Source organism: Chlamydotis macqueenii, chromosome 8, assembly GCF_036417535.1.
Source record: "Chlamydotis macqueenii isolate bChlMac1 chromosome 8, bChlMac1.mat, whole genome shotgun sequence".
Taxonomy (NCBI): domain Eukaryota; kingdom Metazoa; phylum Chordata; class Aves; order Otidiformes; family Otididae; genus Chlamydotis; species Chlamydotis macqueenii.
The window spans coordinates 25,433,383-25,452,268 of record NC_141563.1 but is presented as its reverse complement, the minus strand read 5'-3'; the positions used below and the strand labels follow the sequence as shown (position 1 = coordinate 25,452,268).

The 18,886-nt window shown below is 35.6% G+C and overlaps 1 protein-coding gene across 4 annotated transcripts in view; it reads right to left on the bottom strand.

Moving 5' to 3' along the window:
• ZZZ3 (zinc finger ZZ-type containing 3) overlaps positions 1-18,886 on the bottom strand; it is a 59,535-nt gene that overhangs the window by 26,267 nt on the left and 14,382 nt on the right. For all 4 annotated transcript variants that reach the window (XR_015259170.1, XM_086753179.1, XM_086753180.1 and 1 more), the window contains exons 2-3: positions 6,204-6,360; positions 2,196-3,754 (exon numbers count right to left, since the gene is read on the bottom strand). Coding sequence is in view for 3 of the 4 variants with exons in the window: in XM_086753179.1 (XP_086609305.1) it covers positions 2,196-3,703 (1,508 nt within the window). In the remaining variant the exon portion in view is untranslated. The remainder of the gene's footprint in view (positions 1-2,195; positions 3,755-6,203; positions 6,361-18,886) is intronic.

Here is an 18,886-nt window from a genome sequence, read left to right as displayed (position 1 = left end):
CGACAGAAAAACAAAGCTGTGTTGAAGATCTGATAAGCAGAAGACCAGCATACTTTGCTTGGCCAGAAATATCATAGGCAAAGCCAACAGCCTTTACCTGACAGCATGGGAATATGGGAGCCCTGGAAACCATTTGGTTTTTTTTGGGTTTTTGTTTGTTTGTTTGTTTTTTTTGTTTTGTTTTTTTTTAACATTTTAGACACTTTAGAAAAATTTGGACAGCTGCACTCAAATATCACAATATAGGCTGAAGTTCTTTAGAAGGATTCCATGACCATGAGGAACTATCAGAATACTAATTTATTTTCTTGCAAATATAAACAACAACAACAAAGAGTGCCCATAATTTTCCAATTATATCAACATTTTTTAAAAGGGAAAAAAAAAAAAATCCAGCTAACACTACCTTCAGTAGCATGCTTCCCTTCTGAAAAGTAGAAATTATTCTTTCTCAATCTAGAACAGAATTCTAGCTTTGACTTTTTTGCCACTGAAAATTAATAAAATATAAGTTAGGATAAAAATAACAGCAATTGCTTTTATGAATTCTGCATGCAGGCAGCAAGTTAGTAGCAAGCTACCAAGTCCTAGTTACAATTCTGAACGCTTTTCAACAAGCTCTCTCAAACAGGCTGCCAATCTGAACAGCTACTAGTCGTATCTTCAGAGCAACTGTGTATATTCAAAAGCTAACACTAAGGCAACATTGCTGAAATTTTTCAAGAACAATTTAGATCTGTGTTTAACTGTAAGAATAGAAAAATAAACCTGTTGTTTTTACAGCATTTACATTCAATTGCAGATTTTGATTTTTAAAAACTGCATTTTGGACATGCTTAATTTGAAAGAAGTAAAAATTGAGGCTACATCTAAAAATCTGATATAATCTTTACCATTCTATTCCTAATAAAACACCAAAAAAAGCGAGATACATTATTAATATATCTTTGCACTAACATAACTAGTAATATCATCCTACATGCAGATATAAAATAATCCAAAAATTGTCAAAAGACAACAGTCTATTTATAAACTGGGAAACAGCAATCTTCTATCTACTGGGAAAAGTGTCCACAGACCTTGAGCTGATGGCTGAAGCTGTAGATATTCAATTGTTATTTTGAAATCATACTTTGTCTGAACCACGCTCTAATTCACATTTTTCTCTCATTAAAATAATTTATTCATATCCAATACTGAACAAAATTTGTTTATAAAAATAATGCAACTCTAATCCTCAAGAAACCGGTCAAACTTCTGCTGGATTAAACAATCACCTGTGCCTTGTGCCCCATATTCATAATAATTGTGCTGTGATCATTTACAGAAACTACTAGCAGTGGTTTAACTCTTCATATGAAGAAGATCATCTGCATTTGGCCTTTCAGTACTCACAAAAAATGTCAAACATCTACTAAACAGCAAAACACAGAAGGTAAAACAGTGTTACAAAGACTGTGCAATAAGAACTGTGGCCTGATCTATCATCTGAAGACAAATTGTCTCCATGCAAACGTTCTTCACTGAGAAAACTGCCCTTTTGTTTTCAAGAAGTCTTTCACAGTTACAACAAATGTATGATCACCATAGTTCTACTTACAGACACTCAGATACAAAAACAAGTTAGTGCTCTTTTCTAATAATAATTTGTGTATATTTATATTTAATGAATATAAACAGCAACGTAGACACAATCTACTCTGAAGAAAGTTCTCAAATCGCTGCATTTGATCCATTTATCTTCCTTAATACAATAATGATAAGTCTTTCTCATGACACTCTGAAAACAGGTGTCTAACCGTAAATTCTATGTACAACAGAACAATAATTTCATAAGTGGTCTGTGCTGTGCCTATGGGACATGCTGATAAACAACAGAACTCTAAGGGTTATAATTCCTTTGATTTTGCTTACAGCTAGTTTCTTTAGAGATATGTTTTTTTTAAAAAAAAAAACAAGTTCTGGCTAAAGAATTCATATTGCTAGAAATGTATAAACCACATTGCTGTACCATACTGCATATTAAGTAGTTTAATTTTGTTTGAAGTAGAAACAAGGAAGAAAAATAAAGACTGAAGAGAATGAAAATTATAAAGCACTTAATTTTTTTTGTGAAAGTACTTTAAATACATATTAATTTATATATTTTTGGTAAAAACAAAAGCAGAATTCATGGTTACCATAGTTACACATACTCTTTGTTGTGTTTCAATGCCACATGATCTGATTCAAAGTAATACACATCAGGCTCTTCCTCATCATCCTCTGCAGTGTGGATGTTGGCACTCTCTTTGGCAGATGGTACATATCCAGCAACAAGCCTAGCTTCAGAAAGTGGCTTTCTTAGTCCATCATTCCCATGATCTCCCGTATTACAATTTCTCTCTTTTTCACTCTGTTTAATTTCTTCAGACTTTTTGGGAGATCCATTGATATTATTAATACCTACAGGTACGTTCCTTTCAGTGGGACTAAGATTATTTTCCTCAACCTGTCCGTTTTCTCTACAAGGAGAGTTATTTTTAGTAGGGCTACTTCTGGCAGGGGTAGCCCTTCGTGGTGAAGTTCTCAATGTATATCTGTGTTCTTGAAGTTCCGACATAGATGTCATTTGAGCTGAAACACAGTCCAGCACTGAAGAATGTGGTTCAGGTTCACCTGAGATTGATGCACTGTCATGAGTATTCGGGTTGCTATTGGTGTTTTCAGCACACTGTTCCTTAGAGGCACTACTATCTCCTACGACATCTACCTCCTCCTCTGAATCCCTTAACAAAGATGATTGGATTTCAGAAAAGGACCCTGTAGCTGGCTCCTCTGCCTGATTAGGATGCTCCTCAGGTAAGCAGTCATTTATTATTTTGTGGTCCTCTAACTCTACCTGTTCTTGAGAGTTTGTGCAAGGCACATAATGGTCTACAACACTGTCCTCCTTGCTGCTATTAAGCAACAACGAAGAATGGACAACTGAGTTTCCGTTTTCTGCTACTGTTTTGTCCTTGGGCATACAGGAACCAGCACTGTTTTGCTTAGTGTTCCCAGCAAGCTGACAGTCATCACAGTTAAGAGAATTTGAGTCTCTCTCACCAACTCCATTGACAGTCTGATAGCCTGTGATCTCGTCAACTATTGCAGAATTATTAAATCCTTCTGCACAGACATTCACCTTTTTAACTTCCCTTTTGTCACAATCATCCAATATAAGACATCGACAAGCTCTCTTAGTCCCTGTGGAGACTGCATCATTGTCCGACACTAAGCTTTTATGCTCCAATGATTCCTTCTCTGTTTTAGTAGGCAACTCTTCTTCAGAACTGTTGGGTGCCTCTGAACGTAAACAGCGCTTAATTCTTTTCAAAACTGGTGAAACAGGTTCTGCTTGTTTTTTTTCACAATTTTCCACAGTTTGCTTATCAACATTATCTTTTTCCGAAGTAGACAGTCCTCTCTTCCTAGGGCTCACCCACGATTCTCGAGCACTCTGTTGTTTCAAATCAGTAGTTCTTCCACCGTTACTTCCCTTCTGAGTTTGCACAGACTCTGGTCTCTTCTTTGGTGACCTTGATCGTATTTGAGGATGGGGTGAAACTTCCTCTGGGTGAGCAATACTACGGTTTCTTAATGTTCGTCCACAAAAGTTTTCATCCAAACCATTTAAACCCACTGTAGATCTTGTAACACGAGTAGATCGAGAAGCAGCCATACTATGGCAAGTCCCTAAAGTATGTTCATCATGATCCACTCATTGGGAAACCTTCAAAAAAATGTAAACAAAACAGTCAGAAATAATATTTTAAAAACACCTACAGACAGCAAATTTGAGGAATATATTGTCACAAACGTACCTAATGTAAAACTGAATACAGTTATGCAATATATTAATACCACTTCTTCCTATGGTATTTCGTTAGGGCATTAAAAAAGCTTTCCAACTAAGCTACAAAGTAGCTGACTTGGTATTTGTGGTTGTTCTGGCTTTAGTATTTGTGTGTGAATGTTGTTCATATTTATGCCTTACGTAAGGCTGGAATGTTCCAGTTAGGCTCCAGTTACTAAAATACACTATTTTTATGTATTGTACATATGATATAATTTATTGGTATTATTATCTAAGTTCTTCTGGTCAAATGAGAGACATCAAATCACATTCTTAATATCCCAACAGTTTCCAGTTACATGGGTTCACATACTATGAAGGAAATAATTAAAATTGTATTTGCTTGCTCAATTGTTCCTTAGAACAGAAACAAATTGCTCACAAATAACAAAACAGAATTGCAATTCTAATTTAACAGGGGATTGAAAAAAAAAATTATATCAGTAAAAAAATAGTTTAAGTCATTAATAACAAAAATGAAATAAAACAAAACACCTGAATCACAATCATAAAATCATTCAAGTTGGAAAGGACTTTGGGAGGCAATCTAATCCAACTTCCTGCTCGAATGAACATCAAGACTCAACTCAGATTTAGTTACACAGGACATTGTCCAGCTGGGTCTTGAAAACCTCCATGTACAGGTATTCCAAAACTTCTGTGGGCAACCTGTTCCAGTGCTTAGTTGTCCTTACAGTGAAAATATTTTTTCTCATACTCAGGTGGGGCCTCCCCTATTTTTGCATCATTTAAGTAAACAAAAAGCTTGGCTCTACCTTCTCAGTAATCTCCTCTGAGGTACTAGAAGGCTGTTTCCCAAGCGTTTTCGATTTCTAAAATTTAGCGTTCTCCATTTTTAAAGTTTTCATGCAGTGGTTGAAATGAATCATCACCTACATTGGATTTATGTAAATTCAGATTCAAAGATAAGTTTAAAATACCCAGTTTGAGAGTTTCTGTATTTCAGATTTCAGGGTGAAATGTATTCTACTTGTCCGATCTCAAAGTTACATTTTCAATAGAGATCAGTTCAGTCTTCTCCTTCTATTCATTTCACCTATAAAAATTACCACAAACCTGTCATAATATCCATGATAATTAATAGATTCACATTTGTACATAATGGCATACCTTCCCTTTTTCACCTGCACAAATTCCAGATTATACAAACCTGTTCAACTGACATATGATGTGAAGACTTAAAATTTTAAATATGGAATCAAACCTTTTAAATGTTATTCAGAAAGGCTGAAAACGACAAATGGAGGAAAATTGTTTCAATAGGTGTTTTTCATCTTCAGCAAAGTAGGGGGGTGGGGAGGAACCAATCCAGCATAAATTCTCACAAATCTAGTATTTAGGTGTCAGATGGTGCTAGAGTAGAAAAGAAAGAATGGGACGAGACCAGTACACCTCTTAAGCAGCAGAATTCTGTTTGACAATTAACAGTAATTACTATATTGTCTGCTTAGGTATTCATGATGCAAGTAGTATTTCTTAGTGAAAGTAATGTATCCTAGAAGTAGGGCTTGGTATAGTTCCAGATATAACAGTGTAAGACAGCACATCATCGTGTGCAATGAAGAAAAGACAAGTACAAAGTGGGAGTTTCAAATGTTCTCAGAAGTGTGTTGTATTTGTGCTGCTATGACACTCCTGCTTGTTAGCTATTCCCATTGCCTTACGTGAATGCCTAGAAAGGAGCACTCTTTGTAATCCTGGAGATACAGATACAGAAATGCTATCGTACTAACTTCCATTCTGTCCATTTGAATGCAACAATACAGGACAAAGTGTGAGATGCCCAAGGAAGTCTGTCTTAAGAGAAAATATAAATAATACGACAAACAACAAATTAGCAAAATATAAATAGTTGAGTTAAGAGACAAAAAAAAAACCCCATGTAACTGCACTGTCTGTAATGGTTTTTTATACCTCTTTTCCACATGGATAAACTTGCCTAAACTTGCCTCCTTTTACACACAAGCTCAGTACCTTCTGAAGAGCGATCTCAGTAGGGGTTGAACCCAAACATGAAAAACAGGGTCATTTAGATATTCCATTTCACCTAGGTTGTTCTAATTAAGGCTAGCATATGTTAAGGATAAGTAACTGACACTTCAAATGGATACCAATAAAATAAATTAAACCAAATTTCACTGTATTCTTTGGTGAGTAAATACTGCTGAACTTGACAGACATTAGAAAGAATAAGAAAGACAGAAATATTTACCGATTAGCTCATATGTTATTTTCTAAAGAAATACACCTTACACAACAAGTTTAAAAGTCATTGTTTACTTAGTACAAAATGTAAAAAACTTACCATTGCAAAACTAGAAGAAATATACACTTCTGACATTTCATACAGCAGACTCTGACTGCACCACTCGAATAATATCAATCACCATTGCTGGTACTCATGATGTAATCCAAATGCCTTTTTACTATTTCATGTCATCACATTAACAAGATTTTGAACACTGTTGAGAAAAAGACAAAGGCATCAATAAAACGTTTAAATTATTTCATCAAAAATCAAGAAGAATGCAACATGGCATATAAAGAGTAACAGCTTTTTAAAGAACCAATTATCAATTTTACAAGAGTCCTACATAAAGAACAGTATGCTATGAAGTCATTAAGAATGTGAAATGCTAATTTAGGTTTCAAACGTAAAATGTCTTTCCTGGTTCTTTTAAAGTGATTCACTGTATCACACACAAAAGATGCGCAAGCGAATGAATTCACAACAGAGTCTCCTATGTTAGGGTGTTTAAACCTCAAAAGATATTTGAAGAGACACTAGAAAACAAGTAGTGAAATATATTACTACAACCAATGAATTATGAAATGCATTGTCAATATACTTTATAATTAGGTACACAGTGAAAAACAATTATTTCTGCTACTGAATTTTAATCAGCTGAGTAGAACTCAAAACTTACATTGGCTCCAAATCCCCAAATAACCTTGATCTACACAACAGGGTGAAATGCTCTTCAGAGTTCACATTACAACTACTCTTCACCCAAGGATAACAATGAATACTACTTGTTTATAGTGGAAGTGAACCAATTTTGATATTGAAAGACAGAAATAAATCTATGGATCCAAAAGCCACACAATGCTTTCAGTTGTCTCCAGAGTTTGGCCATCAGTGCCAATGCCCAACAGCTATCACTTGAAAAAACATACCAGGAATTGCATTTAATTTAAGAACATCTAGTACTATGGAGGCATCATAGATCACTATAGAATAGTGATTACTGAATCTTTCTTCATATTCTGTTTACTTAATAAAATTGAACATATTTTCATATTTACAATTAAAAAACTTCACGATGCAAAAAAATGCTGACAGGTTTCTCCACATTATTCTTTCTACAAAGTTATTATATTTAGATTATATACGTCCAAAGTCTTTGGGAATTGTCATCTTTAATTTCAACCTACTTATGATTTACAATGAGGGTGATGGAACACTGGCACAGGTTTCCCAGAGAGGTGGTTGATGCCCCATCCCTGGAAACGTTCAAGGCCAAGTTGAATGGCCTCTGAGCAGCGGCGCTCTGAGCAACCTGATCTGGTTGGAGATGTCCCTGTTCCTTGCAGGGGGGTTGGACTAGATGACCTTTAAAGGTTCCCTCCAACCCAAACCATTCTATGATTCCATACTGGCAAGAGCAGAAAACGAATTCCCCATTAAGTTGAAAATTGAAAATATAAACTGAGGCAAATAAGAGGAAAAGAGATTAATTATGTCTAGTTACAGTGAAATTCAATAATGAAAGATATTTCTACAATGATGTTACATCAAGTACCATAAACTATTTATATGGATAACTAAATCAAATTAGATTTCAACTATTCAGTGGAATTTCTTAATTTAACAAACAGCAGAGAATTGTCATAATAAAAGACAAATAAATAATGGAAAAAGCAAGAAGGCAAGGGAAAGCACTTGAAAATGCAAGAGGTAAATGACAGAAAAGAATGAGGAAAAAGAAGCAGCTGCTACTTAGCCATGTCAGGAATGGAACCAGAAACAGTGATAAACGAACTCCATAAAGAGCTCCAATATCAAGTGAATTCACTGTGTTCCCTTGTCCCCAGACCATCAAGTTTCTTCTGGTTTTAGTATTCTGGTAGCTGCCAGTTACTTAAACCGATACTGTTGCCTTTCCTATAGATCCCTTTAACTGACAGGAAAGACATATACGTGGATACCAAAAGTAAGGAGAGATTTTGACAGACTTTTGCAAAATCCAAACCACATACCCCAACAAAAATCCCATAGCTCAGTAACTTTCATAAAATACAAAATACAGAAAAAAGTCTGAAACAAAATATAACAGTGAGCCAATCAGAAGGAGGCCTAATCTAAAAATTTTTAATTACTTTACCAGTCCATAAGTAAAGAACATTCACATAAGTTGTTTCAGGAACGGCTGAAATAGTAATGTCAGTCTTTCCCCAGATCTGTGCACTTTATCACCCCTAATTTTCTTTCCCCCAAAACAACTCTATTTTACGCATAGTAGGAAAGATACAATCCCTGCTGTGCCTAGTCACTGTTGGGGAAAGCAAGAGCATTTCAGAAACAGCAAAAAGAGTGTGTGAGTATTACAAGAGAAACTAAGGTGCAGAAAAAAGGTTTTACTTAGTCAGGATTTTTTGTTTAGTAGTACTTTCCGGGAGAAAAAAAAAAAAAAAACAACAAAGAAAAACCACACCAACAAAACTTTAATCAGGATACACTGAAATGACTGCACCTTAATTACTGCTTAAAAACTTGAAAACAACATTCACAAGAGCTTACTAAGTAAATAAGTAGATAACTTCTCCCAGAATTTTCCTTGGAAAAATTGTATTGAAAAGAAACTATTATTTCTTTAAATTTCATAACCAATTAGAATTACTTTTTTTTTTTCACCTAGAACAATCACATCTTCCATGGCAGAAAAATTCAATGGAAGAGTAATTTAATGCCGTCAGCACCACTCATTTCAGAAAATATTTATGAGTTGGAATAAGAAGTGCAACAGAAACTAAATATGCTTCTCTTCAGGGAACCACATCAACATTTAAGAAAGAGAATATCATAACAAAGACTCAATGTCTAAAAAGAAAGAATCAGCTAAGAAACAACATGGTCTCATCTGCAAAGCCTGCTAAAAATAAAGAGGTTACAGTAGAAATAGAAAGTAGAATGTAAGGCAGAGAGAGATACAGCTTCGAAGTAAGAAAGGGCTCTGAACGTGTCTCTTATGGGGAAGGACCCATGTAAGAAGTCAGCAAGTGAGTGTTGATGCTGAAACCTTATAGGGAATGGTCATACATTAATCAGTACTATCAGTCTCTTCAGAAAGAGACTGAAGTCCAACTGCTTACAGAAATTGTCCATACATCTTGCAATCAAGAACCTGATGACAGCATAGGATGGAGTTTCAGGGTATGCTCTTCAGCATTTGAAAACCCTTAAAGTGTTACATAGCTTTAGGCAGACTCTATTGACACACACCATAGTCATATAATTACGCTAGAAGTTTTACGTTATTTAACCAGAAGCCTATTTAGCAAAGCTAGTGAACGTTCAACTGTGTGTTGTGAAAACTACTAGCAATAGAGGAAACAAGTTTACACAGAGATGGAAACCAACAGTTAAAGACAACAGAACGAGGAAACTCCTTCCTAAATATGCAGAATAACCAATTTCTTCACTGGGTTAAGCCAGTACTGGCTATCTGGGAACGAAGTACAAGTTGATTGTTTAAAGGAACCCCAATAACCAAGAAACATGTACATCGTTAAAAGAATGTTCAATGTTGCTCTAAGCTAGAAAATAAATAGTAAAGAAAATAGGTCAATATAGGAACATACTGGGTGTATCAGTATACAGGACCTGAAAACAGCAAAGCAATGGAAGCCTCTACTACAATTGTGCAGTGGTGCTTTTTATATGTATGGTACTTTGGTACTTATAGTGGATATATTCACATTACATACAACATGAAACAAACAAAACCATGTATTTGGGAGGCAGGGGGGGAGAACAGACTCTTGCAACAGGAAAAAATCTCCAATAGTTATTTGATGTCATGATTTTATGAAAAGAGACCATAACTACAGGTTTCCACAACAATGCAGCCCTAGAAGACAGAATATCTTGTTTTTCCTATCTGGACTACAATGAATCATCATCTTATTGAAGAGAAATAACCCGTTTTCTTCCTGTTCTTCTGAGTCTCATTTAAGAATCAGTTTCCATTCATGCCAAATGATAATGGTGATAAAGACTAAAACTTTTTCCAGTGTTCAGATATTGCAACCGGGAATATCTGATAGCAGTGGCACTCTATAGTCCCATACTGCAGCAAACCCCCAAATTCCTTCAAAAACAGTATCTGTTACTGGTGTAGTTTCCGTTTACAAGAGCAAATGTAACACATATATAATTGCCCTCTCTCTTCTCATTCTGCTCTAGATCTGTGTGACCTTGCCCGCCTCTGATTGAAAGTAATATTGCAGAATGTTTTATTTCAGTCGTAAGACTCTTTGATCGTACTTATTTCTGTCATTAGTACCTGGGAGTCCTTAATATGTTTTCCTTTCTTAAAACATGGTATTTTGTTCTTTTAAAAGTCTATCTCAGATTTTAAATTATCTTTTGCAAATTGCAATACCTCAGAAGAAACATCACTTTTACATACATCTTTCTAATACTGAAAAGCAGAATACTTTCTGGGAAAGAAAACAAATTGAAACAAATCTGTACCAATGACAATTATAGGGTGTGATTTGAGAGCATAAGACTGTGCACAACTTAGCTAGTTTGAAACAATGTACACTCAATTATTCTATATCTCACTCCAAACTATTTCTTTAATTTTGAAATCCTGCTCCTTAATGATTTTCTAGACTGCAATTACAATGCACTAATATATTAAATATTAAAATAACTGTGACTTTTACATAAGAATATAGCAAATTCTGCCATATTTCTGAAACTACAAACATTGTTTCCTTCAGAATCTCTCAGAAATCACTCTGAGCCACTGGTAACTATTTACATTTTAGGAAACATCAGTCCACTAGGAACCAACTTGCTACTGATCTATTTCAGTGGAGATAAGATACTGATGGCCAAATTCAGCTTTTCTCACACCTCTTTCTAAATTCCACTTCTCCCAAGATGCAATTAGAATTGACAAAACCTGGGTTTGACCTGAGCCTCCATCTGTAAATCAGACTTCTACATTTAAGTGGTTTAACAAAGAAAAAGCATAACATTTATCACGAATCTCCTGTTTGTCATTACCTTCTATTATAAGCATGTCACAAATTTTTAATCAATTACTGCATCCATACACTAAGCATGCATGGATGCAATCTTTAATCATTAGCATGACCCTGTATATGCTTCACGCTATGGCCCTTGGTGGGGGCAGAGAACGGTGAAATTACACCTTCTGGTTTTGCATTTTCCACAGAGAATTACACCAAAGGTAACTTTAATAAGCTTTTGTGTTCTGACTGCCTAGAGACATCCTGATCATTATACCACTATCTTTCTTCTTATCAGCCATACACTCCAGACCACATTATTCCAGTGACATAAAAAAAAACAATCAGACTTCATACATTTTAAGCACACATAGTACTGCTTAAGTGTGTATCTCAAAAGAAAATAATATTCGCAGATGACAAACTAATAAATAAAATTGGTGTATAAAATAGCAATTCTTAAATTCTCTGCAGAGTAGTAGTATGTTTTTAAAATTCAAAGCTTACTGAATAAAATAAAGACTATAGAAGCTATTTATGTAAACAGAATCAAATCCTTTGCAGAAGTATTTGCCCAAATTAAAAAATTAACATCTTTGAACAGAAGAGAACCTGCACAGACATCAGATAATCACGACTTTGGTTTATCTCTCCATGTAAGGCATATCACTTCCTAGCAAAGTGATATTACTAAAGTAAGGATGAATTCCGTTTAACAAATTATATCCACCAGTCTATCACATCTAGAGTATGCCAGCATCTCTTCCCACACATACTGAGCTTAGCATAACTACATTAGCAAAAAATTAGTTTTCTGGAAAAGGCACTGTATTTTCCTGTTTTCACATTCCATCAAAATAAGTAATACTTTCAAATGATATAAAAATCCTCCACCAAAAGACATTACAAAGATCTTACTTGAAACAATACATAACAAGAAACAGCTTAAAGCTACAATGAAAGTTTAATGAAAGTTTAAATGTAGTAAAAATAAATAAATGTTATGAGGTTCCATGGTCTGGAATCACTCTGAGATTTCAGTAATCTCTGACACAGTAAGATTATATTATATACAGTCAAAATATAGCTTGTCAGAATGAGACTACTTATATTTACTTTATCTTATATATAAGGATAGCAAGATGAAATAAAGATAAAGAAAAAAAAAAACTTAGAATAGTAAGAAGAAAAAAATGAACAGTTTTTTAAAATTGTGCCACTCCGAACTAGCAGGGATACGCTTTACCAAAAACTAAAGCTGCAAAGAACCGGAATGGATAGTTCAATATGCTCATTTTCTTCCTTAAAATAGATGGGTTCACCATGCCAGACGAATCTATTCTTACACAAGAGGAAAAAAAAAGGTCAAATCAGCAAGTTATATGACAAGGACCAGCAATGCACTTCTGTTCCTTTGTATCCCTTCCAGTCAGCAGCAAGTTACCAAAAATGGCTGACTGCAGTGATATTTCTCTCTCTTCTGGGCTACCCACATGAGGAAATCCATTGGGAGGATGGGTGTGATAGAGGCATCACACCTTTTCAAGCCAAGCATTCCAAGATGAGGTTGCAAAGTTACTTCTTATAAAACTAAATACAAATTAGTTCTGTACAGCAGAACTCTAGAAAAGCAACCACTCTATCAAATTTATTCTCCATACAGACAAACCTTCAACTGCTTTCAGTTTATTCTGTCTTGGTCAAATTAAGAGTTTGTGCTGAAATCATACATCAAGGCATCTGCCTCAGACTGATATTCCCACCCTGCTGCCTCTCCTCTCAGTTCTCAGTCAAAATAATTAGTCATTTCTGTGCACAAATATGGAATTTTTTGTTAAACCCTCTTACTGCTTGAGACACATCTGACTTTTTCTTCAGGAAGCTTTTCTGCCTCCATGTTTTGGAGTAAGAAATTGGTATTTGGCAGAGAAGTATTTGCCCGAGAACAAAAATCCTGGTGGAGCTGTGATGAAGGCAGGCTAAAGGGAATGATAAACATGAACAGAGGTAAGGAGAGCAGCTACATCAGCAAAGTGAGTGGATGCTGACTGGAGAAAGAGAGAGGGGAAATCCTGAAGAACTGCTAGAAGACAGAAAGATCACAACTGTGAAAGAGGGAAACTGGAACTGGGAATAATTGGAAGAAGCAGACAGGCAGAATCTGGGATCTTACATAGTCACAACTAATCTATACACATCATCGCAGTACCCATCCCAATTATCTGTTGCCAATACTTGTGACAACTCTGTGAACAAAAGTATTTGTGGAACTATACTACAAAGCAAATCTATAAAGTAGTCTGAGATGAAAATATCACATTTTCTTTTTCTCTTTTCAGATGGGTCCAGACGGATCAGTTTTTCCAGCGGGTCATATTAAAGGACAACATGCTGCAGCACAAGAGTGGGATCATGTGTCCAGAACTAAAGGCGAAGATGAGAACTTTGTAAGGTGGTACCAAATCCCTAGGAACAATAAACTACACTGCACACTTCAACACACCACCTAGTACTGCTTCATCTTAATTTACCAGAAAAAAGCATCAATTACTGCGTCATAATTTAATACAAATTGTGTTTTAGTTGAATCAAGACAGTAGCCTTACCCTTACTGAATTTAGTAATCAGTCAATAAATTAACTGTTATCTGATACAATTAAATTACCAAGAAAACTAAAAACAGACAATAGAAAAAACTTTAATGTCTCACTTAAAAAATTCACACTTATCCTCACTTATTGGCCATCACTCTAGATCCTTCTCACTCCACCTACCCACTCCACTGTACCATCCTAAGCAAAAGTCCCTCTCTAAATTATAACGTGCTTTTCCATTCAGCTGCTAAACAGCTTCGCTGTTAACCAAAGAACATCTCCTGTGCAAGACTACCAAAACACAAGACTAAAATCTTTGATACATTAAATGACGCAGGTTCTTGAAAAGCTCATTATAAAATTAATTACATTAACTCAATTACAGTAACCATGTATCAAAATGTTATTCTAGCAGAATAGACTCCAATAGTATTTAACCTCTTAACCACAGCTAGAACATAGTTTTATATCAATAAAAAGGAAAAATATGATTTCTTTCCTAATAAAGTTATTATTGTAATATGCAGAAAATATCAAGCATAACAAGATATTTCTTTTTTCCTACAGACAGGCTGCAATTGTAAGGGGTCATCAAATACTTAATAATCCTGCTAACAGCCTACAGATGAAAAGGAAGTTAATGAAGAAAAAGTGTGATCCTTTACTTTCTTAAAAGCCCCAAGATAAGCCAGTCAGTTCATTTTTTCTAGAATACTACACTGGAAAGATCTACTCTTTCTGGTTTACTTTTGGAACAGTGATTCAAACATGCTATCCTATTAAGTACACTGTAATGTACATATTGTATTAAATACTATATAGAATATATTTTTATCCCAGAGGATTTTCAGTCAACGGCATGCATTTGAAATACATCAATTAATATACTTTTTATATGCAAAATTACAGTCTCAGCTACCTAAGCCTCAGAAGGCTGTCATAACGACAAACACTGACGTACAAGATAGAGCAACCAGGTATTCTGCATGCGTTGTGCTTAGAAGTGCTGTTGCATGGGTGTGAAAGCAAATACCAAACCAGAGAGTTTGGAAAACGGCAGCATGAGGCATGCAATGCTTCCTGTGAAGTATTTTGTGTGTTGTATCAGAATTAAAATGCTTTTGTTCTCAATTTTTAATCAAAAGTTAAAATGTCCCATCCCATCATCTCCCAAAAAAAAAGGAGAAGAAGGAAGGATGCTTTTCCAATTATCTCCATTAATGAAATTGTTTTTATTACTTATTTTCCTTCTGACAATACTTTTGACTCAATCTAGAAGATAAGCATCCTATTTCATAAGCAGACCAGCAAAACTGCTATCCTATGGGCTGGCTCTTTATAGTTCTAAGTGCAATCCAGTTCTGCCAAACGTTCCACCTCACCTCCAACATTTTGAGAAACTTCATGTTCCTCCCTCTGGCCATCTCCAAAACTCCAGGATGGTGTGGCAAATTCCAATCCATACATGCACTGACCAGACTGCTAGCAAACCATGCATAGCAGGTAACTGCTGAGCTCAAACTGCAGTCAATCCTCCTTAAGAAGGGGACTCCAACTTTCATGAAAGCTGCAAACTCTTTATACTTCTGAGATTTTCACTCCTTGCTAAATTTAGGGGGGTTGGTAAGTTGGGCAAGTAGTTCAAATGTGCTCACTCATAACAGTAAACAAATAGAGGGACACCTTCTTGCCTACGTGAAAAGGTTGATCTAAATTAGGGCTCTAAACACTTAAAATACATTCTGGACAAAGTAGGCGCAGGAGGGAATCCAGAACTATCCTAGCATCTATGAACAAAAGAAATTAAGCTTGTTACAGCTGTGCTGAGGCCCTGCTGTGTCTTCTGACCAGATGCATTTTCATGCTCCCAGAACTACAGGCATCCCTTGCCACGCCAGCTGACGCTGCAGGTGTAATTGTAGCCCCACTCACTATGTAACTAAACAGATGTGTTCTCACATGTTAGGGGCTCTGGAAAGTAATGGACTACCTTATAAGACAAACTATCCTTTAACTTTGAATTTAAATACTGTAATAGCCTGCTACCATTGAACTACAGAATCACTTAGGTTGGAAAAGATCGTTAAGATCATTGAGTTCAACTGTGAAAGACTTGCCTTATGTTGCTTTTTGACTGCCAGTTATTTTTAAGAGCCCTAGCTCTTCTAAATGCTCATGTGGCTGTGTCATGACTGACTTTGGTATATTAACAAAATCGTATATCGCAACTGACTTTGTTATACTGAATCAAGTCTTCGGCACAGAGCAAACAGAGAAACATTTATTTTCTGCAGAAACAGTCTGAGATACTGTAGCTGTTGAAATATTTCACTGCTATACCTCTATGCTAGAACCTCAGCATAGTTGCAGTTCTCAAAATAGTGATTTGTGGCAAAAAAAAAAAGACCCATCTCTACTTTTTGTTACAGCCTCCTATACAGGATATCGTTTATTTTCATTGTCTCTTCTCGCTGTTTGGTCTAAACACAGCACAACTGCTAGCTACATTTAACAATACATGATAACTTTGCCTTTGTAGACAGACAGTCTTCCAATGCAGTTTTGAGCATATTTCTGTTCTGTGAGCTGAATGTCAGCATCATCTAGACAAAGAATTAACCTGTCTCCCAGAAGTACTTGAAGGCAGAAATTTTCTCCCAGTGCTTGGGCATCGTGAAAGAACACCACATATCAGCACTTACAAACAATTTCTTACAATTTATTCTTAGATTCTTTCAAATTCTCCTTTGCAACTGACACCAAGCTTGTTAAGCAGACAGGTTTCATACCCCTGTATAGTTTAATGTCCTCATTCTCTGTTCAGTCTGTATTTAAGTGTTCTGAATAAAAGGACCATTATGCATATTTCAGTCTACTTTCAACTGGCAAGTATTGAAGGTGTCTTAAGTGCATTAGCAACTGCATTTTTAAAAAAGCTCTTAAAGTAACAGTGACCTGCCACTTTCTGTTTGATTGCTGTTCTGTCCCTGGGTACAGAAAACAAAACATTCAATATGAACATTATCGCATACCTCTTGTTCTTAATTACAGCATATCTACTGGTAACAGAGGCCTTGATTTAAAAAAAAACTTTATTGTAAGAGCAGTCTCAGTTCAATTAGTACGTTACTTTGTCTAACCTGCTTCTGTCTACATCCAACTACTTTCAGATAGAACAGCTGGCCAGAATTTCCTTGATTTAACAGTACAACGGTAGTCCACTTTCCTTTTTTATCCTAATACATACAATTCAAATAGGACTACGATTGCATCATGCATAATTTTGTTTTGCTTGGTTACCATTTTGCTTTCTTCTCTTGCTCTGCTCAGAAAGTCTTTGTAGACCAGTACACTCACTGATAAATAATACACTGCATTTAATTTCCTGGGTTTTCTGCGTTCTGCCTTGCCTATGCACACAGTACTAACTGGAAATACAAAGAAAGATCTGTTTGTCCTGTATTTGCATGTAAAATCTCAGCCTTTTAGTTACTGCTTACTTTCTCAATATGAACATCTTTTTCATCTGACTACTTTAGAAGAAAATGCCATCATCACCTTGGGAAAATCTCAGAAGAGTATTTTTTTTCCTACTCTAAATACAGGCCTTTGCTCTTCTTGTGACCACTGATAAACAATCTTTAGGCTTGCTCCACTTACATTTTTCATCTACATGCAGGCTTGCTCATCAGTTTTGCAGTTTCTAAAGTTGTTGGCACAGTAAAAACTCAGACCAGTCGGATCCATACTTTGTTAATCTTGAAAAGTCACAAATTAATGATCTTGAAATATTCAGCTAGAAGAGTAAAACTTTTCACACAGTGCGACTACGCATCAGCTGTTTTTTCTCCAGGTATCTTATTAACTTGTTGAATATACACATCCTACAGATTTAAAATACATTTCTAAGCATCTCTGAGATTTCAGACTGCTACTATAAACCCACCATTAACCTGTCAAAATGTTGCTAAAATAGTTACAGTTTACCCTCTTTTCTTTTTGCTTCCTTTACTCAACTTTGTGATATAAAGGAACACCCAGGTATTTGCTTTGATTACTGTTCTTCAGGCTTGTTTTGTTTTGCAATACTCAGTTTCTGATTTCCTGCACCAACATGAGACAATTTACTTTCAAAACTATGCTCACTGTTCAAGCATAAAATGAAAGACTGCCTACAAAGTGAAAAATTCATTCCAAGTCTATTATCCCTTCCCACTTGCTGAATACTTTATCAGGCATTTGCTAAGCATGTTCCATGCTCCAGATACTGAGATGTTGCACTAAATTTGCAGAGCAAAAGGGATTGACCTATAACCACCAAAGTACATGAAGCTGTCTGTCACCTATGCACATATACACTCAGTCCCCTTTACATGTTAACTATCTATTTTCAAAACTTCTTCCTCATTAACTTTAAAAGCAATCAATTATTTTGAACTTTATTAATGTCAAACCTCTTTCCTCACACTGAGTCAGACGAAAGGTCTATCCAGCCAGTACTTTGTCTCCAACAGCAGCCACAGGCAGATGGCTGGGGAAGAGCTGCTATGTACAATACCTCTCCGGCTTCCAACTGTTTTTAGATCAGAGTCCTCTTAAGTCATAGATTATTTCTATCTATTTACTAAACTTTAACGGACTTCTCTCCCATGAATTTTCCCCATCTTCCCCTGAGCTCCCATAAAATTTTGGCATTCAAGCTATCCCACTGATGTGTTTATAAAAGAGAAATCCAATTTTTCATTTTTACAAATGGGTATAAAGATCCATAACCTGGCAAAAATGAAAGGCTGCAAGATTAGATATCCAATACAACTCTCATAGAAACTTCAGTTTTAACTCTTTCTCTTTACTGCTTTCAATTGTATTTTTTCACTGGCAGAATAAAATTTTTGTGTTTTACTCAGAGGTCTTTTATGTTTCACTTTTTATGACTTTGCCTATATACATTTTTCCATAAATAAAGAAAAAAAAGATCCATGGTATTATCGATGATGGAAAGCTACTGCATAAACAATGTATACCTTTTCAACTACAAGCCCAAAGATATTTCAAATGGATACACTGAGTACTAGTAATCTAGGCACATAGACCTTATAGTGGTCTTCCAGTACCTCAAGGGGGCCTA